The 17,285-nt window shown below is 52.5% G+C and overlaps 2 protein-coding genes across 3 annotated transcripts in view; both read left to right on the top strand.

Moving 5' to 3' along the window:
- The window catches only part of CTDSP1 (CTD small phosphatase 1), a 9,667-nt gene extending 1,069 nt beyond the window's left edge, over positions 1 to 8,598 (top strand). Inside the window, exons 2-8 of one of the 2 annotated variants that reach the window (XM_006906724.3) lie at positions 441 to 589; positions 1,044 to 1,145; positions 1,233 to 1,289; positions 1,911 to 2,003; positions 2,132 to 2,317; positions 2,859 to 4,893; positions 7,560 to 8,598. In XM_006906724.3, coding sequence (XP_006906786.1) covers positions 441 to 589; positions 1,044 to 1,145; positions 1,233 to 1,289; positions 1,911 to 2,003; positions 2,132 to 2,317; positions 2,859 to 2,987 — 716 coding nt within the window. In that variant the 3' untranslated portion in view covers positions 2,988 to 4,893; positions 7,560 to 8,598. Of the gene's footprint in view, positions 1 to 440; positions 590 to 1,040; positions 1,146 to 1,232; positions 1,290 to 1,910; positions 2,004 to 2,131; positions 2,318 to 2,858; positions 4,894 to 7,559 lie in introns of both variants that reach the window. The other variant, XM_006906723.3, reaches the window with a different exon arrangement.
- Positions 7,963 to 17,285, top strand: part of VIL1 (villin 1) — a 23,586-nt gene continuing 14,263 nt past the window's right edge. The window contains 8 exon segments of the mRNA XM_015585389.2: positions 7,963 to 8,043; positions 9,562 to 9,644; positions 13,591 to 13,675; positions 13,995 to 14,069; positions 14,463 to 14,659; positions 16,006 to 16,086; positions 16,088 to 16,109; positions 16,271 to 16,381. Of these exon segments, the coding sequence (XP_015440875.1) occupies positions 13,601 to 13,675; positions 13,995 to 14,069; positions 14,463 to 14,659; positions 16,006 to 16,086; positions 16,088 to 16,109; positions 16,271 to 16,381 (561 nt within the window). The 5' untranslated portion in view covers positions 7,963 to 8,043; positions 9,562 to 9,644; positions 13,591 to 13,600.

The raw sequence follows: 17,285 nt of genomic DNA, 5'->3' as shown, positions 1-17,285 counted from the left end.
CGCGTCTCCGTGGAGCCTCAGTGAGGACTTTGGACTCGCGGGGGCGGAAAGTATGGAAGGAGGGCAGGAGTGGGCCCCAGGGCTCCAGGCCCCGGCCCTTCTGGGCCGGATTGATCAGGGGCTGCTCGGGTAAGGCGGGTGACTGGAGGCTCCCCCAGTGGGGCCGATCCCTGAGCAGTGATGGAGCCTGGGAGGAAAAGAGAAAGTACCCTCGGTATCGATATCCCTCCAGCCAGCCGACTCCCCGATGGGCGTAACTCCGTACCCGCGCTGAAACGACTTGTGGGGAGCAGAGGGCTGGCCAGGAGCCACCGTAGTGTGTCTCCCTCAGTGAAGGGGGCATAGCCAGACCCTCGAAGCCCAGGAGTTGGCACCTGGACACATATGCACGCCTCTGCAGGCCGGTGTGCACCCCTCCACTTTGGGCCTCTCTACTTCAGGTGACCAGAAGTCAGCTGCTTCTCAGAAGCCCAGGAGCCGGGGCATCCTCCACTCGCTTTTCTGCTGTGTCTGCAAGGACGATGGGGAGGCCCTTCCCACACACAGTGGGGCACCCCTGCTCGTGGAGGAAAATGGAGCTGTCCCCAAGGTGCGTGGTGGCCAGGTGGGGGCTGCATGGGCAGCCGGGTTCAGTCCCGAGTGGGTTTAGGGGAAAGGGCTTTTCATAACCTGCCTGCAGGCCCTGGAAAGTATGCAGGAGAGTGGAGCCCTCCCAGGTCCTCCAGCTTGGCCCCCGAAAGCTCCAAAACTGCCACCTAGGGGAGGGCTTCTTGACCTAGGGAGTTCTGAATTTCCCCATCATAGGTGAAAGCTGTTCTCTGCTTTGGTTTCTCAGGTGGGGAAGTGAGGCCCAGATTGCCAGGTGGCCTGCCCCAGGCTCCAGATTCCAGAGTTAGCAGGGTCAGAGTTGAGTAGGGGGTGGTCTCTCCCCACATCCCGGTGGCTCCCCAGGTAGAGGGCTGGGGGAGGGAAGACCTGTATAGGAGAAATGACTGGGGCCTGAGAGAGGCGCCTCCAGCCAGCCCCACCCATCCCCACAGCAGAGCCCAGTGCAGTACCTGCTCCCAGAGGCCAAGGCCCAGGACTCAGACAAGATCTGCGTGGTCATCGACCTGGACGAGACCCTGGTGCACAGCTCCTTTAAGGTGGGCCCTGCCCAGCGGCCCCCAGCCCCAGGGTTTCTGAGGGGATCTGCGCTAACCCCAGCTTCAGCCGCTCTTTTCTCCCTACAGCCAGTGAACAATGCGGACTTCATCATCCCTGTGGAGATCGATGGGGTGGTCCACCAGGTCAGAGGCTGGGTATTGGGGGGAGGCGGTGGGTTTGGCATCTGCCATTCAAACCCCAGGCTCTTCCCACCGATCCTGAGAGTCCCCTGTGTAGGTCTTTGATAGCTGTGGAATGTCAGGGGCGGTGAGAGGGTGTGAAACTTGCCTGAAGTCACACAGATCCTTAGGGTCTTGACTCTAAGGCCTGCAGAGAGAGGGGTTCTCCTTGGCGTCCCCTTGCCCCACCTTGCCCGGGACCCAGTTCAAGTAATTCAGGATAGGTTGTGTGCCATCCAGCCTGTTCTCCATTACTTGGCTCGGGGGCCGGTGCCCTGCAGCCTTGGGGTAAGGGGGCTGCCCCCAGGCTCCTCCATTTGGCCGAGGCCATGGCAGGAGGGGATGAGAATTAGTGAGTTCCCTTGACATAGGGCCGGAAGCCTGGAGTCAGAGGTTCAGTTTGATCCTCTTCTGGGAGGGTGGCGGTTTCCCCCGCAGCAGTTGGGGTGATTGGCCGATTGGCCTGCAACCATCCTGCCCCCTGTGCTCCTCTGCCTCCTCCACCAGCTCCCTCCTAGCCCCCAACCACCAAGCCCCCAGCCCCAGCCTGTGGGCCAGCAGTCCCCTCACTGGCCCACCCCCCAGGTCTACGTGCTGAAGCGGCCCCACGTCGATGAGTTCCTGCAGCGAATGGGCGAGCTCTTTGAGTGTGTGCTGTTCACCGCCAGCCTGGCCAAGGTGAACCTCCCCACATTCTGACGGGTTCCTGGGACAATCCTGCCTTTCCCTCTGCCTCCAGCATGTGACCTCTGGGCAGTGACCTCTGGGTCACCCTCGGCCCCAGATGACTTACCTCCCACCTACAGTATGCCGACCCAGTAGCTGACCTGCTGGACAAATGGGGGGCCTTCCGGGCACGGCTGTTTCGTGAGTCCTGCGTCTTCCACCGAGGGAACTATGTGAAGGACCTGAGCAGGCTGGGTCGAGACCTCCGTCGAGTGCTCATCCTGGACAACTCGCCCGCCTCCTACGTGTTCCATCCAGACAATGCCGTGAGTGCTTCACGGGACCGGGGTAGGGGGCTGAGATCCGAGAAAGGGGTCAGTGCATTGGGCCACCTTGACCTCCCGCTCCCAGGCTGGGCAGTGTCCGGGCCTGGTGCCCTTCCGTTCCTCCCTCTCTGCTCATTGACCTGTGTCTGCTTGCCTCGTAGTTAGTCATTTGGTCCATTCTGTGTGTAGAGGGCTGGGGTCCCTGCTGGGCATTGGAGCAGTTGTAGTTTTTCTAGGTGACAGCTGTGACTAGTTAATGGGTCACAGAAATAATTTAGTGGGTCCTAGTTGGGATTTTTTTAAAAAAATGAATAAGAAATCTCGGAGCGTATACGGTAAGGTTAAGTACCATTTTGTAAAACTTTTGCTTTGTTATATATGTAAATGTGATTTATCAGGGGCTGCTGTCAAAATGTTTGAAAACTGTGGGTAAGAGGCTTCCAAGAGGTGGCCCACCGAGCGGTGGGTGCTTAGGGCTGGTCTGGACATTCTGCACCCAGGGCCACCTGTCCCCCTCACCACCTTATGCCCATCTGCCCAGGTACCAGTGGCCTCATGGTTCGACAACATGAACGACACGGAGCTCCACGACCTCCTGCCCTTCTTCGAGCAGCTTAGCCGCGTGGATGACGTGTATTCAGTGCTCAGGCAGCCACGGCCTGGCAGCTAGTGAGGCGCCCTGGGGCCAGGACCTGCCCCTGACCACAGCTACACCCTTCGTTCGTGGACTTCTCCTTAAGAAAACCGAGCAGCCTGGGCCACCGCAGTGCCATGGGGAAGTGGGCCACTCCCCCTCCAGCCTGGCTGGGCAGCGAAGCGGGCAGGCAGCAGGCCGCAGTGAGGCCAATCAGCACCTGGGTCCCGTGTCAGTGCCTTAGAACCTCCTCCCTCTTCTCGAGGGACCTGTGGGGCCCAGTGTGCGGCTCCCCCTTTCTCTCTCTCTGTGCTGCCATGTTTCTCTGCTGCCACATTGGGCCCCTCGGCCCTTTCCAGTTCTGCATGGGGGAGGGGCAGGGTTCCTGCTGCCCCATGCCTTGGGCCCCCAGCCTGGGAACAGTGGACACCAAGTGCCTTCCATAGAGCCCTCTTCCCCACCTGGTTTTCCCAGGGTCAAATCAGGTCAGCTCTTGCCTGGAACAACCTCTAGGATGCTGGTGGGAGAGGAACCAGTCTCCCCACCTGCTCCCTGGGGACTGATAGAGCCCTTCCCCCCATCTCTGCCTAGACGTCGTGGGCGGGAGGGTAGAAGATCTGTTACTACTTGTGAAGGGAACAGGGGTCTGTTTTTTAGGGCCCAGAGTCTAGCTTCTCTGGGCTCAGCAGCTGACGGCTGCTCCCCACACCACCCACGCCCTCACCCCTCAACACTCACCTTGACCCCTCCCAAGGCCCTGGGTCTTGGCTCCTCCAGCTTTGAGTGTGGGGGCATATCAGGACCCCTTTGAGGTGTCATATAAATATGTATATGTGTATATAGATTTTTAGGGGAAGGAGAGAGGGAAGGGTTGGGTTAGAGACACCCCTTCCTCACCCTTTTCCTGTGCCCATAAATTGTGGGGAGGGAGGGAAAGGATTTTTACATTTTTTAAACTGCTATTTCCTCAATGAGACAAGCTGGGCCAAGAGGCCCCAGGCCCAGCCCTCTGTCCCTGACACCCTCTTTGCTCCATTCATTCATTCATTCATTCATTCATTCAAAACAGTTATTGAGCACCTTCTCTATGCCCAGCCTGTGCTAGGCCAACCAGCTGACTGTGTGTGGGGTCTCTGTACCGCCTAAGCGGTGCCTCCCCCACCAACCCCGTACTTCACCGATGCCTTTAGGGGATCTGTAGGAGGTGGGACCCTTCTGGGATTTGGGGGTCTTCCTGCGAAGCTGTCCCCCTCCACTGTGCCAACCCACTCTCTGCAGCCCTCTGCCTCATTCTCTGCTGGCTGGGGGCAGTTCCCAGGACATCCTGCCTTCCAGTTCTGCCTCCTTTATCTGGAACCCTTCCCCCAAATGATGAGTCTGGAAGTCAAGGCCTTGGGCTCTCCCCAGGGCCTAATGGTTAAGGGGACCCACATACCAGTGCCAAGAGGAGTGTCAAATGGAGATGTCATTGTCCCCCCCCCCCAGAAATCTGGGGGTGGGAAGGACATGGCTGGTCTGAATCGAGTGACCCTCCCATCTAAGTGCCTTCTCTGTGATGGAGAGCCCCTCAGTTTGATGAGAACTAAAGAGAAAGCCAGATCCCCCATCCTGCCTCTGTGGTTATTGGGGGGGGGGTGATGAAGTGGGAGGAGTGATTGTGTTTCCTACGAAGCCACACCCCACTTCTGCAAACTCTGGAGGGCGGGAAGTGCTAGTGGAGGAGGAGCTGCCCAGGCCCCTGGGTGTTCAAGTGCGAAAGTGCAAGGTTAAGCGCACCACTTGGATCTGAGTACTATTTAATTCTTCTACCTCGCTCAGCCTCAGTTATGTGATCTGCAGAGTGGAGCTCGGCCCTTTGCAGAGTTGATTAAATGCTTGGAGGACTCGTAGGAGTAGCTCTAAAGCTGAACTGAAAGGCGTCCCTAGGAGAGGCCCCTGGAAGGTATTTGGAGACGGGAGGGGTGTGGTCTGTCCCCCGGAGTGGAGGGGAGGGGCTCGTGAGGCCCCAGAGGGTGGAGGTGGGAGCGGGACGAGTTACTGGGAAGGGAAGTTCAACTTCCAACGTAAGAACTTTGAACGTGGCTGACGTGGGCCTCCCCGGGGGTGTCGCGGGAAGAGCTGGCAGGCTGAGGCGTCAGGGACGCTGGAGAAACTGGGTGGGACAGGCGCTCGGTCCCGTTCCCCTGCGCGCCCCCTTCCCTTGTCCGCCTCTCCGCGGCCTTCGGCTGGCCGCGCCCTAGCATGAGTCTCCCGCCCACTTCCTGCCCCCGCCCCTCCGGCCCTGGCAGCACTTCCTTTGCAAAACTGGGCAGACCCTGGCAGGAAGTGCCCTCCCGGCCCGCCCCGGCCCTCCCTACCCTCCTTCCCACGGTGGCCACTAGAGGCCTCTCTGTCCTCGCGGACGCCGGGACTCCCCGGCGCGGGGCCCTCTCGGCCTGACCCCTCCTCTACCCCGGGGGCTGGAAAGATGAACACCGGGATCGTTCACTCCTCTTCCCGGAGGTGGGCAGCTTCTGCCCCCCCGACTCCACACCCCCTTCCACCACACACACAGGGGAGGAGGGAGATCGACCCCTCTCAAAGATCGGTCCCTGTCCCCTCCTCCCACCCCTCCCTCATCCCCTTATGAATCCAACCTCATGCCTGCCTCCCGGTGCCCCAGATGCTGTTCTGCCCCCAAGTCTCTGAGAGTGACCTGTCTTCCTCTGCCTTTATCCTCTTCCTCGGGGTCCTCCTGGATTTCCTGTTCTCAATGCAAACACTGGTCCCCCAGATTTGCATCACACAGGTCAGGGAGTCACCAGGGCTCCCAACTATGAATGACACTGCAGTCAGCCTCTTCCCACCACCCACACACCCTTCACCCACATAAAGTTCAAGTCAACCACAGGTGTCTGCGCTTCCTGTGTGCCAGGCACGGTGCCAGGCCCGGGGAGACACCATGACTAGGCAATGCCTCTGCTCTCAAGGAACTCACACCCCAGTGTGGAGAAAGACACCTGAACAGTCTATCTAAAACCTAAACGCTGCAAAGGTAGCCCCAGAGAGAACATGGAAGGCTGGAAGCACAGACAGCCACGCCTGGAGTGGCCATGGAAGGTTTGGAAAATGCGTCCTGAGGGAGTTAAGCTCCTAAGAGTTAGGGAAGGAGGAGCAATTCAAGTGAAGGTGGCCTGAGTGAGGGGGTACACCAGAAAGAAAACAAAAGTGCCAGGGTCCAGCCGCAGTCGTGTGGGAAATGACAATTTTGGAATTGTACATAGAAGGGAAGCATGAGTAATGACCCTGCGGAAGGCAGGAAGGGCCAGATAATCCAGACCTAAGGCAGACCAAGAGAGTGGCCTTTTTTTCTTGCAGGCAGTGGGTGCCTTGGAGGGACACCTGGAAGCCGCACATTGGAAGTTAAACCAGGGATCTGGGATGGGGGATATTATTGGGAGACCACAGCCAGGGAGGATGGAAGATGAAGACTTGAACTGGGGCAGAGGCAGAGGGAAGAGAGAAGGAAGAAGGGATGGATGTGAGATACGAGATAAACTTGGCAGGAAGCTGTGGCTGGCTGGCTCGGGACATGAGTAGACAGGAGGGAGGAAGGCTTTCGAGATGTCAGCTGTGAAAATGCCTCTAACCAAGCCTGGTATGGGACAGATATTAACTATTTGCCTGTTACACACACACACACACACACACACACACGCACACGCACACGCACACACACACATGCACATGCGCGCGCGCGCACACACACACACACACGCGCGAGGAAACGGGTACCTGATAACAATGCTGCTGGTGGAAGTGTAAACTGGTGCAATCTCTTGGAGAGTAATTTTATATCTATCAAAAAAATTTTTAAAATGCAGATACTCTTTGATCCAACAATTCCACTGTTAGAAATTTATGCTACAGATAAAGTGTACATACATATAACTTTCTATATATCTGGGTATTAATTGCATCCTTGTTTGTAATTGCTAAAAACTAGAAATAACCTAAGTGTCCATCAGCGAGGGACTGGTTAAATAAATCTTGCTCTTTCTATGCCAGCGAATACCATGTAGTCATGAGTAGAACTATCTGAATAGATATAGAATGATCTCTGAGATAGAACAGTAAATGAAACAAAGCAAGATTCATAACAATAATGATGGTGTCTTCCCGCTAAAGAGAAATGTAAAAATAGACACAAATATACATATATACTTTTGTGTACTTCAGTAGGGTAACAAGAAATGGGAATTGTGGCTAATCTTAGGGAGCAGGGTTGGGGGACTGGATGGGAGTCATCTAACATGAGAAGGATACATTTTTACTGTATATCTGTTTGTATTTTGAATTATTTTATCAGATGCATTTATTAATTTTTTTAAAATAAAAATCAGTTTAAAGTTAAAAGTACAGCTTTAAACATACTAACAAACTAGAAATCATAAATTACATTTCTTTCCTTCAAACATTGCATGCCTACTCTGTACCAGGCACTAGGGTGCAGCAGCAAGCTAAAGACAATGTGGGAAAAATCAGACGTTAAAAAAGCAATTACAAAATGAATATTATAAAACAAGTAGAAAGTGGCAAATAAAAAATCAAAAACTTTTGTACTTCCAGTGCCAAACTACACCCCAGGATGACTTCCGATTGCAATGGGGAGAATGTGCCTTTACAGTGGGAATATCGCAGTAACCAAGGGAGCAAACTTCGCATCACCTGTGCTGGGGCAGCTTGACATCATATCCCTCCCGATGTGATGCAATGTGAAGTACACAGCATCACCTTTGCCCATGGACCGGCACATCAGCCACACCTGGGAGCTTGTTAGTAATGCAGAACCTCAGGCCCCACCCCAGACGTAGCGAATCAGATTCTGCATTTTAAAAGGATTCCCAGATCATTCTTACAATATTGAAGTTTGAGAAGCACTGGCCTTTTTCAAGTATTCTTCAAAAAAATCATTTAACGAGAACTTATCAAGCCTTTAGAGGTACTTTCGGTTTGTGGGAAATACAGGAGGAAGAGGAACAAATTAAATAATAAAGAAAAACAGACAAATCTACAGTGTGAACGTTCTACAAGACCACTGTCCTTGACTCAGGTAAGTCAATGTCATAGAAAAAAAAGCTGGAAGACTTCTAGATTTAAAAAATACTGAAGATAAGACTATATACGCTTAATAGGCTATATCTTAATATCAAAAGAATTGCAAAGAACTTTACTTAGTAGGTTTATTATTGACAGTGTTATTGGTTGCTGTGTTTCTGAAACTATTTTGTGTTTATTGTATGACAGGTAAACATGTTAACGTCTGAAAACCAAGATTTTCACTGTGGGATAAGGAAAATACATATATAGAATGTGAAAAAAAATACTAAAGAAAAGTAACAGTCAAAGGAAATGCATGATCTTGATTTGACTATGAATTAATTAAAACAGCTGTTAAAGTCCCTGAGAGGACAATTAGAGAAATTTGACCATGGGCTGAATAGAAAGTATATTAGAAATAATTTGTATTATTGTCAGAAGAAAATCGTATTACAGTTATGAAGGACAGTGTTCTAATTCTTAGGAGATGTGTGATACACTAAATATTTTGGGTTGAATATTATGATATCTGTAACTTCTATATATATATATATATGACAAATTTTAATTCTTGAGTCCATGGGTGTTTATTATTATTCTAGTGTACTTTTTCTATGTTATACTTTTCTATGTTTGACATTTATCATAATAAAGAAATTGGAAACAATTTTTAAAAACATAGGTTGTCCTAAAAAATCCTGAGGCTAAATTAAAAGACAAACAGAATACCCCGTAAATGACAGGCAGGTTGCCAACCTTAATACATTCAACACGTAACTCAACAAATTAATTGAAAATTCACAAAGAGGACAGAGCCAATAAATATATATGTAAAATGGTCTATCCCACTGGTAATCAAAGAAATATATATCAATACAATGATGATTTTCTTTTTGACATTTAAACTGACAGAGATTTTCTTAAAAGCTGGAGCCCAGGGCTGGGAAGAATGTGGCGAAACAGGCCTCCTGTGCTGAACACGAGACTATCAATTAATGTGACTTTTCTGGAAGATGATTTATCTGTTCACATCTTTGACCCAGCAATCCCACTTTTAGGAGTTTATCCTAAAGAAATAACTCATCTAATGGCAAAGATTTAGCAATTAGAATACTTGTCACAGCATTCTTTGTATTAACAATTGGGTATAATTTGGAAGTCAAAAAATGAGCTATTGGTTACTAATCTATGCTCTCTATCTAATGGATTGCCATGGGACAGTTAAAATGAAGTTGCAAAATATCACATAACACGTCCCAGTAAAAAAGTATACATATGCAGATCAATCGATGTTATGTACATATAGCAATCACACACAACGTATTGACTGGACAATGACTTGAAAGAAATATTTGAGAGATAATCTATAGATTATCTCTGCAGTGGAATTATAGCTGAGTTCTTTCTTTTTTGCTTTTTTGTATAATTGAGTATAAATATATACTTTTTATTCACAAAAGGGTGTTATTTTAAAAAGCAAAACATCCCCTGCAGTTTGTTTACTCACGCACGCACTTGTGTGCACACATAGAACTCAGGAAGGTGTGGTCGGGAGGAGAGGCTGCCCTCGCCCAGCCCACTTCATCTCACCTGCCAGAGGACCAGAGTTCAGAGGTGAGAGAATTTCTGCAGGGGTGGAGGTTGGAAGGTAGCTGCCCAGGATGCTGAGTTTGTGGGCAAAGCCAAATTCCGTGCTTGAGAGAGTTGTGCTCCTTTCCTGTCCCGAATGAGATGGTTCCCCTAGGATCGGGGGTCCGAAAAGGAAACGCTGCTGAGGCAGAGTGGCAGACAGAGTCCAAAGGCACTGGTTTATGGCAGCTCATAAAAACTCCAGGTGGAGCCAATGCCCTTGAAAGTGGGGCAAGAACACTCAGGTCCCCTCTGAGCGAGTGTCATGCCTGGGAGAAGAGACCTTCGGGGTGCCAGGGTCCCATCGGTCCTGGAGGTGCCCCAAGTGTGAACCCCTGGCCCTACATCATGGGTCTGGGGCGCCCTTGCCCCATGAGCCATTCTCCCAGGGAAGGAGGGAGGACCCCTAAGCCGCCTCCTCTGGGTTGGCAGGAAGAAGCACCCAGGGGCCCCTGCCTTCACTGGCCAGTGCTATCCACCTGCCGTGAGGGTCTGGGCCCTGGGCAGAAATGGACTGCATTCCTGGAAGCTCTCTTGGCAGCCAAGGGTGGGGCACATCAGCTCTGGCTGCTAGGCTGTCGCTGGGCTCTGGGCTCTCAGGGACCTGGCGGGCACCTGCCTCCCCACCCCCTCACCCATTCCCTTTCTCTCTCTAGGGCCCTATCTTCCCTTATATGGTGAAGGCAGTTCCTAGCCGAGGGGGGGGGTGGGGGACAAAGGTCGCTCTCCTACAGCCAGCTTGCCACAACTCCCTGAGATCTCCCAGGTGGCAGCCGCCTCCTCCAACCAGGTAAGGCAACCCTGCTGGGACGCACAAGGACCGTAGGTGGTGGGAGAGGTATAGGGGCCCGTGTTTCTCTCTGGCAACCTGGGGCCTCCTGGAGAACCTTGGTGTGGCACAAGGGAGAGGCTTGGCACTCTGGAGAGTCTGGAAGAGCGCAGCGCCCAGCGTGGCTTCCTGGGCCTCTGAGGAAAGAATCGTGCAGGTTCCACCCCAGACAGCTGCTCTTTCAGACCTGCCGCTAGCCCCCGCCCCACTCCAGATGTCAACCATCCCAGGTTGCCCTGGACTGAGGAAAACCTGGAGACATGGGACTTCCAGACTTAAAACCTGGACAGTCCTGGGCGAACTGGGACCAATTGGTCATCTTGACCTCACCCCACCCCATTTCTTTACCCATTTCTTCTTCATCTGAAATGATTTCTTTCTTTATGTCACCATTCCCCTGACACTCCTGGGACCTCAGGGCTCTTGTCTCCCGGATCCTAGGGTGTGAACAACAGCCATCAGGAATTAAATGGGCAAAGGCAGAGGCAGAGGGCTGGTGTCTGTCCCATCTCCTCTCTATCAGGACCTGTCCCCTTGGCCTCACCAGCCACTGTGGTCCCATTTAGCTGAAATGGGGAGTAAGGGAGGCAACAGCCAAGTTTGGACAAGAGTCTTGGGACACACAGACTACCCCCTTCCCGGGAGCCTACTCAGGTGTCCTCAGGTTGGTGGGGGCAGAGTCTGCAGGCATGGGGGGCTTTTGGAGCCAATCTTCCCAGAATCCCCTTGCCCACCCCTGGCCGTGAGGAGGCTCCCACTTCTCTATTCAGGCTGCTGGCGGTCCCCAAGCCTGATTTCTCTCTAGAGAGGTAGAGCACCCAATTTTTCAAGTCCCTGTTACCCCGAATCTCTCCTCCAACGTCTCCTCTATTCCTCCTGCTAGTCAATCTTAGAATCAGAGCACGTCCCTGGTGGGACTTTAGAGATCATCCAGTTGACCCCTCCACCTCATAGATGAAGAAACGGGGTCCATGTTCATACAGCTTGTGAGAGTCAAAGAGTCTGTCTTAGAGAAAGGGAGATGTCGACCAAAGTGGTGACTGAAACTAAACAAACATTCTCTTTCTTTGTACCCAAATCAGTTCTACTGAACCAGGAGTCCTGAGGGCACTGTGGTCCCTGTGTGTTGGCCCCACAGAGGAGGACACTCCTGGCAGGGCCAGCAGGCAGGACTCAGGCACCAGGGGCTCCTGCAAGCTCAGAGCTGGACATTGGCAGGTGGCCCTGTTCTTCTGGAGAGGGCGCTAATCAGATGCTGGGGAGGGAGATTGTGCCCCCAAACTCCAGAATGCCAGGGCGAGGGGTCACTCCTTGGGACTCAGAAGAGGGAGTTTATGAGCAGTATAAAGCCAGGTCATTGTTCCAAGAGGCAACTCAGAGTCAAGGTGCAGAGAGAGATTAGATAGATTCCAGGCTATCTGTGAGGGCCACATGACCTTTCATTCATTATGTTCAAGGAGCGCTCATGGAGGGCGACTCGGTGCCAGGCTGGGTGGTGGGATCGGTGAGGAATGGGGTGGCTTCCAGCCTGGTGGGAAGAGACAGGATGCCAGGGATGAGAACAAGTGGGGACAAGTGGTTCTCTCCCCTGGCTCATATCAGAATCACTGGGGAGTCTTAAAAGGACCCATGCCTTGCCTCGCCTCTCAAAAGTCAGAAAGTAAGATACCCATGCCTGGGCCCCACCTTAGCCTAGTTAAATCAGAATCCCTGGGGAATTGGCCTGTTCACTGGAGCATCAGTATTGTTTAAAAGCTCCCCAATGATTCTGATAAGCAGCTAGAGAGGAGAACACAGTTGCAGGTCAAAACCGAAAACGCCCTGAAAAATACCATGAAAGAAGCTTGGGGAGGTAGGTTTCTTATAGCTCAGTGGGTGGAGGGTGGTTCTCAGTGAGAGGGTTCACTCTGTTTTCCATCCATCCATCCATTCATCCATCCATCCATCCATCCATCCATCCATCTATCCATCCATCCACCCACCAACCCCACCCCACCCCCAACACATACACTCCACACCCCCACACACCCAGCAAAGTCCCGGCACTGTGCTAGATGCTGAGGATTCAGTACTGAACAAAAAAACCTGGCCCCCAGTCCTGTGGGGGCTACATCTTGTGGGCCACCAGACCAGTGACTGAGGAGTGTTTGGGGGTAGCTGGGAAGGAAGAGGAAACTGTTGCACACAAGATTTTATTGCGGAAAAATACATATAAGATTTACCATTTTAACCACTTTAAAGTGTACAATTCGGTGGCAGTTAACACATTCACAATGGTGCACAACCATCACCACTCTCTCTAGATCCAGAATATTTTTTATCATCTCGAATGGAAACTCCATACCCAATAGCAGTCACTCCCCATTGCCTCCTCCCCTCAGCCGCTAAAAACCATGCTATCTCTATGCATTTGCCTATTCTGAATATTTCATGTAAATAGAGTCATACATGGCCTTTTGAATCTGGCTTCTTTCATTAAGCATAATATTTAAGGTTCATCTACGTCGTAGCATGTATCAGTACTTTTTATGGCCGAATAATACTCTATTGTGTGAATATACAAACTTTTGTTCTTCTATTCATCTGTTGATGGACATTTGGATTGTTTCCACCTTTTGGGTTATTGTGAATAAGGCGGCTATGAACTTCATGTACAAGTGTTTGTTTGAACACCTGCTTTTCCCATTCTTTCGGGTGCATACACGTTTCAGCCCTTATTATTTTTGCTTTCCTTAAAAAAAAAACAAAAAAACAAAAAAACTCTGATTTTTTTTTTAAGCGAGCACAGCTTTGATAAAAATTTTCAAAAAGAAAAATTGTTAGGGGCTAAAGAAGGTCCTTGAGTGACGGGCTAAGGAGAGACGGCTCTATCCAGAAGGTGATGGGGAGTCAGGGTGGGTGTTTGAGGAAGAAAGTGGCAAGATCAGCTGGGTCTCCGCCCTTGGCCCATCGGGGCCCAGGGTGGAGCCCTCTCCTCCCCTCAGGGGATTCTGGCCTCCAGGCACTGTTGGGAGCTCTCAAGGCTGGACTGGAAGAGCAGTACCTGAACCCCAGGGTGCTCCCAAGCTCCTCAGTCCTTGCTCCCAACCACTTCCCCCCTAGGCTCATCGCCATGACCAAACTGAGCGCCCAAGTCAAAGGCTCTCTCAACGTCACCACCCCCGGGGTGCAGATATGGAGGATCGAGGTGAGGCCTGCCTGGGCACGGGAGGTGGGGGAGGACTGAGGGGAGAACGAGGCCTGGGATTATTGTCCTCCAATCCTGCCTTGCTGGCGTGTGAGCCCCTGGTTACTGTCCCCAAGAGACTCTTCCCCTCTCCTCGGGCATCAGCCTCTTCCTCATGCTCCTTTACCTACCCCGCTCCTCATACTCCTTCTCCTTGTCAGCTTTGTCACGCCCTCTTCTTCCGGGCTCTCTGCCTCTCCAAGTCTCACTGTGGTTAAGGATGGAAGTGGAGGTCGTGGGTGGTCCAGGGCAGCCCCTTTGATGTCCCTTCTCTCCCTAGGCTATGCAGATGGTGCCTGTTCCTCCTGGCACCTTTGGCAGCTTCTACGATGGTGACTGCTACGTAGTCCTGGCTGTGAGTGAGGGGTGGGCAGGGAGGGGGCTGAGCAAAGAACAAAGCCCACTGTGGTGTCAGGGAGGACACTTGAGTCTGGGGCAGTGGGAAGAGCTGGACTGGCTTCACCCAAAGACAGTCCTTACCGTGTGTGCCCAGGTGCCCAGCTCAGTAGCAGCTCTGTAGGATCAGACATGTAAGAGGCTCTCCCTGCCTTTGGGTCACTGAGCTCCCAGCTAAGTCCACCTTCGGTGGATTTATAGTCATAGGACACCTTCTGAGCAGCTGGGGCCACCACTCTGGGCTCATCTGTGACCCAGGCCCCATGTGCATGGGAGACCATGCAAAGCAGGAAGCTGGGAGAGGGCTATGGGAGCCCAGGGCCTCAGGTACATTGGAAATCCCTCTCCCTAGGTCCACAAGACAGGCAGCAACCTGTCCTATGACATCCACTACTGGATTGGCCAGGCCTCGTCTCAGGATGAGCAAGGGGCAGCTGCCATCTACACCACACAGATGGACGACTTCCTGAAGGGCCGGGCCGTCCAGCACCGTGAGGTCCAGGGCAATGAGAGCGAGGCCTTCCGAGGCTACTTCAAGCAGGGCCTTGTGTATGGAGGGGCGTGCTGTAGACTGGGGTGTGGGACCAGGGCAGGGGAGGGACACCCCAGGCTGAGAGCGCAGAGCCGAAGCTGGGAAAGGAGTCAGAGCGTGTACGGGGCGGCCACGAGGCTCATTCGTGTTCATCTGTCTGCTCTCCCACCCCCATTTCTGTGGCTGCCTTGTTCTTTCATCCCTCTAAATGTTGTCGTTGGCTCCCCAAAGGCTGTTCTAAAATTCTATAACTCTGTGTACCCTGAATTTTTGTGAGTCGATTCCATCTGGATGCCCTGGAGTGCCGAAGGAGGCCCTCCAGGGCATCACAGGAAGTCTCCCCTCTGACCACTGGGCGAATGACTGCTCCTTTCTCCTTTCACACTAAAAGCCCAGATTTCTAGCTCTTCTTGAAAAGCGTGAAGTTCTAGCCTCTGGGCTATGCCCATGGAAACACACAGTTAGGAGCCAAGTTGCTACTGATCTATAGGATAGGCCGGGAGCTCTCCAGGTAGCCACAGTCCCCCGTCTCCCTCCTGCTTTGTCTTCCTCCCATTCTTCCCATACTTAGAGCAGCATCCATTTGCACTGGCACCTCTCCTGTCCCAGTCTGCTCGGGATGCCATAGAAAAAAATGCAGAAAATACAAAAAATAAAGAATAGACTGTGTGGCTTAAACAACAGAAATTAATTTTCTCATAATTCTGGAGGTTGGCAAGTCTGAGATCAAGGTGCCAACTTATTTGATTGCTGGCGAGGGGCTCTCTCGCTGGCTTGCAGACAGCCACTTTCTCACTGTGTCTTCGCATGGTAGAGAGAGTAAGCAAGCTCTCTGGTATCTTACTCTTCTTATAAGAGCACTAATCCCATCGTGGGGGTTTCACCCCCCTGACCTCATCTAAATCTATTACCTCCCAAAGGCCCCGCCTCCAATATTATCACATTGGGGGATAGAGCTTCAGCATATGAGTTTAGGAGGGAACGCAATTCAGTGCATGGTATCTTACCTCTTTTCCTTCCACGTTACCACATTACCACATTACCATGAAGCTGTCTTTGCAGGCCTCTCAGCAGCAGAGGGACTAAGGTTGGGTGAGTGAGGGGTCTAGGGTGCAAATTTTAAGGAGGCACTCACTGCCAGGGTCATGCAAATGTGGGCAATAGACTGACCTTGCACTTGAATGACTCTGAGAGTGACTATCTCCTTGAAGTTTGCACCTGAGGTACCTCATGGACCTCACGCTAGTCCCAGCCCTAGCCCTCAGATGGCCCCAGTGATAGCCAGGTACCCCGGATCTGGAAGGGCAGAGTCCAGTCACACCTCCCAGCTCATTCTCTCAGCTTGGCTCACCTCGTTTCTCAGGATCCAGAAAGGAGGTGTGGCTTCTGGCATGAAGCACGTGGAGACCAACTCCAGTGAGGTTCAGCGGCTACTGCACGTCAAGGAGGAACGTGGTGGCCAGAGAGGTGGGCATTGAACAGGGCTCTAGGGCATGGCCTCCTGTCCCTTCTCAGTCTGGGTGCAGGGCAGAGGCCCAGGTGGGGTGAGGGGTGGGGAGGGGCGGGAAGAGATGATGGATGGTGGACGGGGTCTGAGTGGGGTCTGCACCTCCCCCATGGCTCTCCAGGTGGAAATGTCCTGGAAGAGCTTCAACCGTGGGGATGTTTTCCTCCTGGACCTCGGGAAGCTTATCATCCAGTGGAACGGGCCAGAAAGTAACCGCATGGAGAGACTCAGGGTAAACTCTGCCCATGCAGCGCCCCTCCCCCAAGTCCCACCCTGCCCCACCTGCTCCTGCACAGCAGCACCTGCTCTCCCCAACAGTCAGACTTGCCAGACTAATGCCACCCCAAGCCAGCTGTCATATCCCCAAGGCCTCTCTCTCCCCTGACTGCCCGGGGCAGGTGTTTGCAGGTGGGTCTGAGTCTCCATGTGTATGGAGAGAGGTATGCACATTGGAGTTGGCATGGGCATATTTGTGGCTAATCTACTGAGATTTCATGAGTCTGTTGTGTGGCACACCTGGTGCCAAGCATTGGAAATCCAGCAGTGAATGAAGTGGGCAGAGCCCTGCCCTGGCTCTGGCCTCCATCTGGCTGTCCAGTGGTGGCGGGGGTTGGGGGGGCACAAACATAAAGGGGGTAACTGATAAGCGAGGGGTGGGGAGTGCAGTTCTGTGGGTTCTGGGAAGGCTTCTGGGACGGGGTAGAGGTGGAAAGAGAAGGCCTTAAAGCAGGAGAGAAATGGCTGGGCTGGTAGGGAGATGCCAGAGCATGAGATGTGGATTTCAGGGAGTGTGGAGAGGAGGCGGGCAGGTCTCATAGGGGCATATTACGTGGTCAGAAGGCCGTATAAGAGGGTTAGGATTTGTTCTCAGTGCCTGGGAGGCTATTGAAGGTCACTCTGACTTCTGAGTGACGAAAGAGGGAAGAAGGGCTAGGAGGACTCAGGGAGCTCTCTGTTCACCACGTGAGAACCGGGAAGTGGAATCCACTGGCCTTGTGTGTTGGATGAAGGGTGAAGAGACAGGGGCCGGGCAGAACTCAGAGCGTTGTGCTTCAGCAATTATGGGGATGAATGGATCCCCTGTTCCTGAGATGGGAAAGATCAGGAAACAACAAATTTGGGGAGAAAATCTAGAG

Source organism: Pteropus alecto, unplaced genomic scaffold (assembly GCF_000325575.1).
Source record: "Pteropus alecto unplaced genomic scaffold, ASM32557v1 scaffold110, whole genome shotgun sequence".
NCBI classification, from domain to species: Eukaryota; Metazoa; Chordata; class Mammalia; order Chiroptera; family Pteropodidae; genus Pteropus; species Pteropus alecto.
The sequence above is the reverse complement of the archived record's forward strand: the minus strand, read 5'-3'. Positions and strand labels throughout refer to the sequence as shown.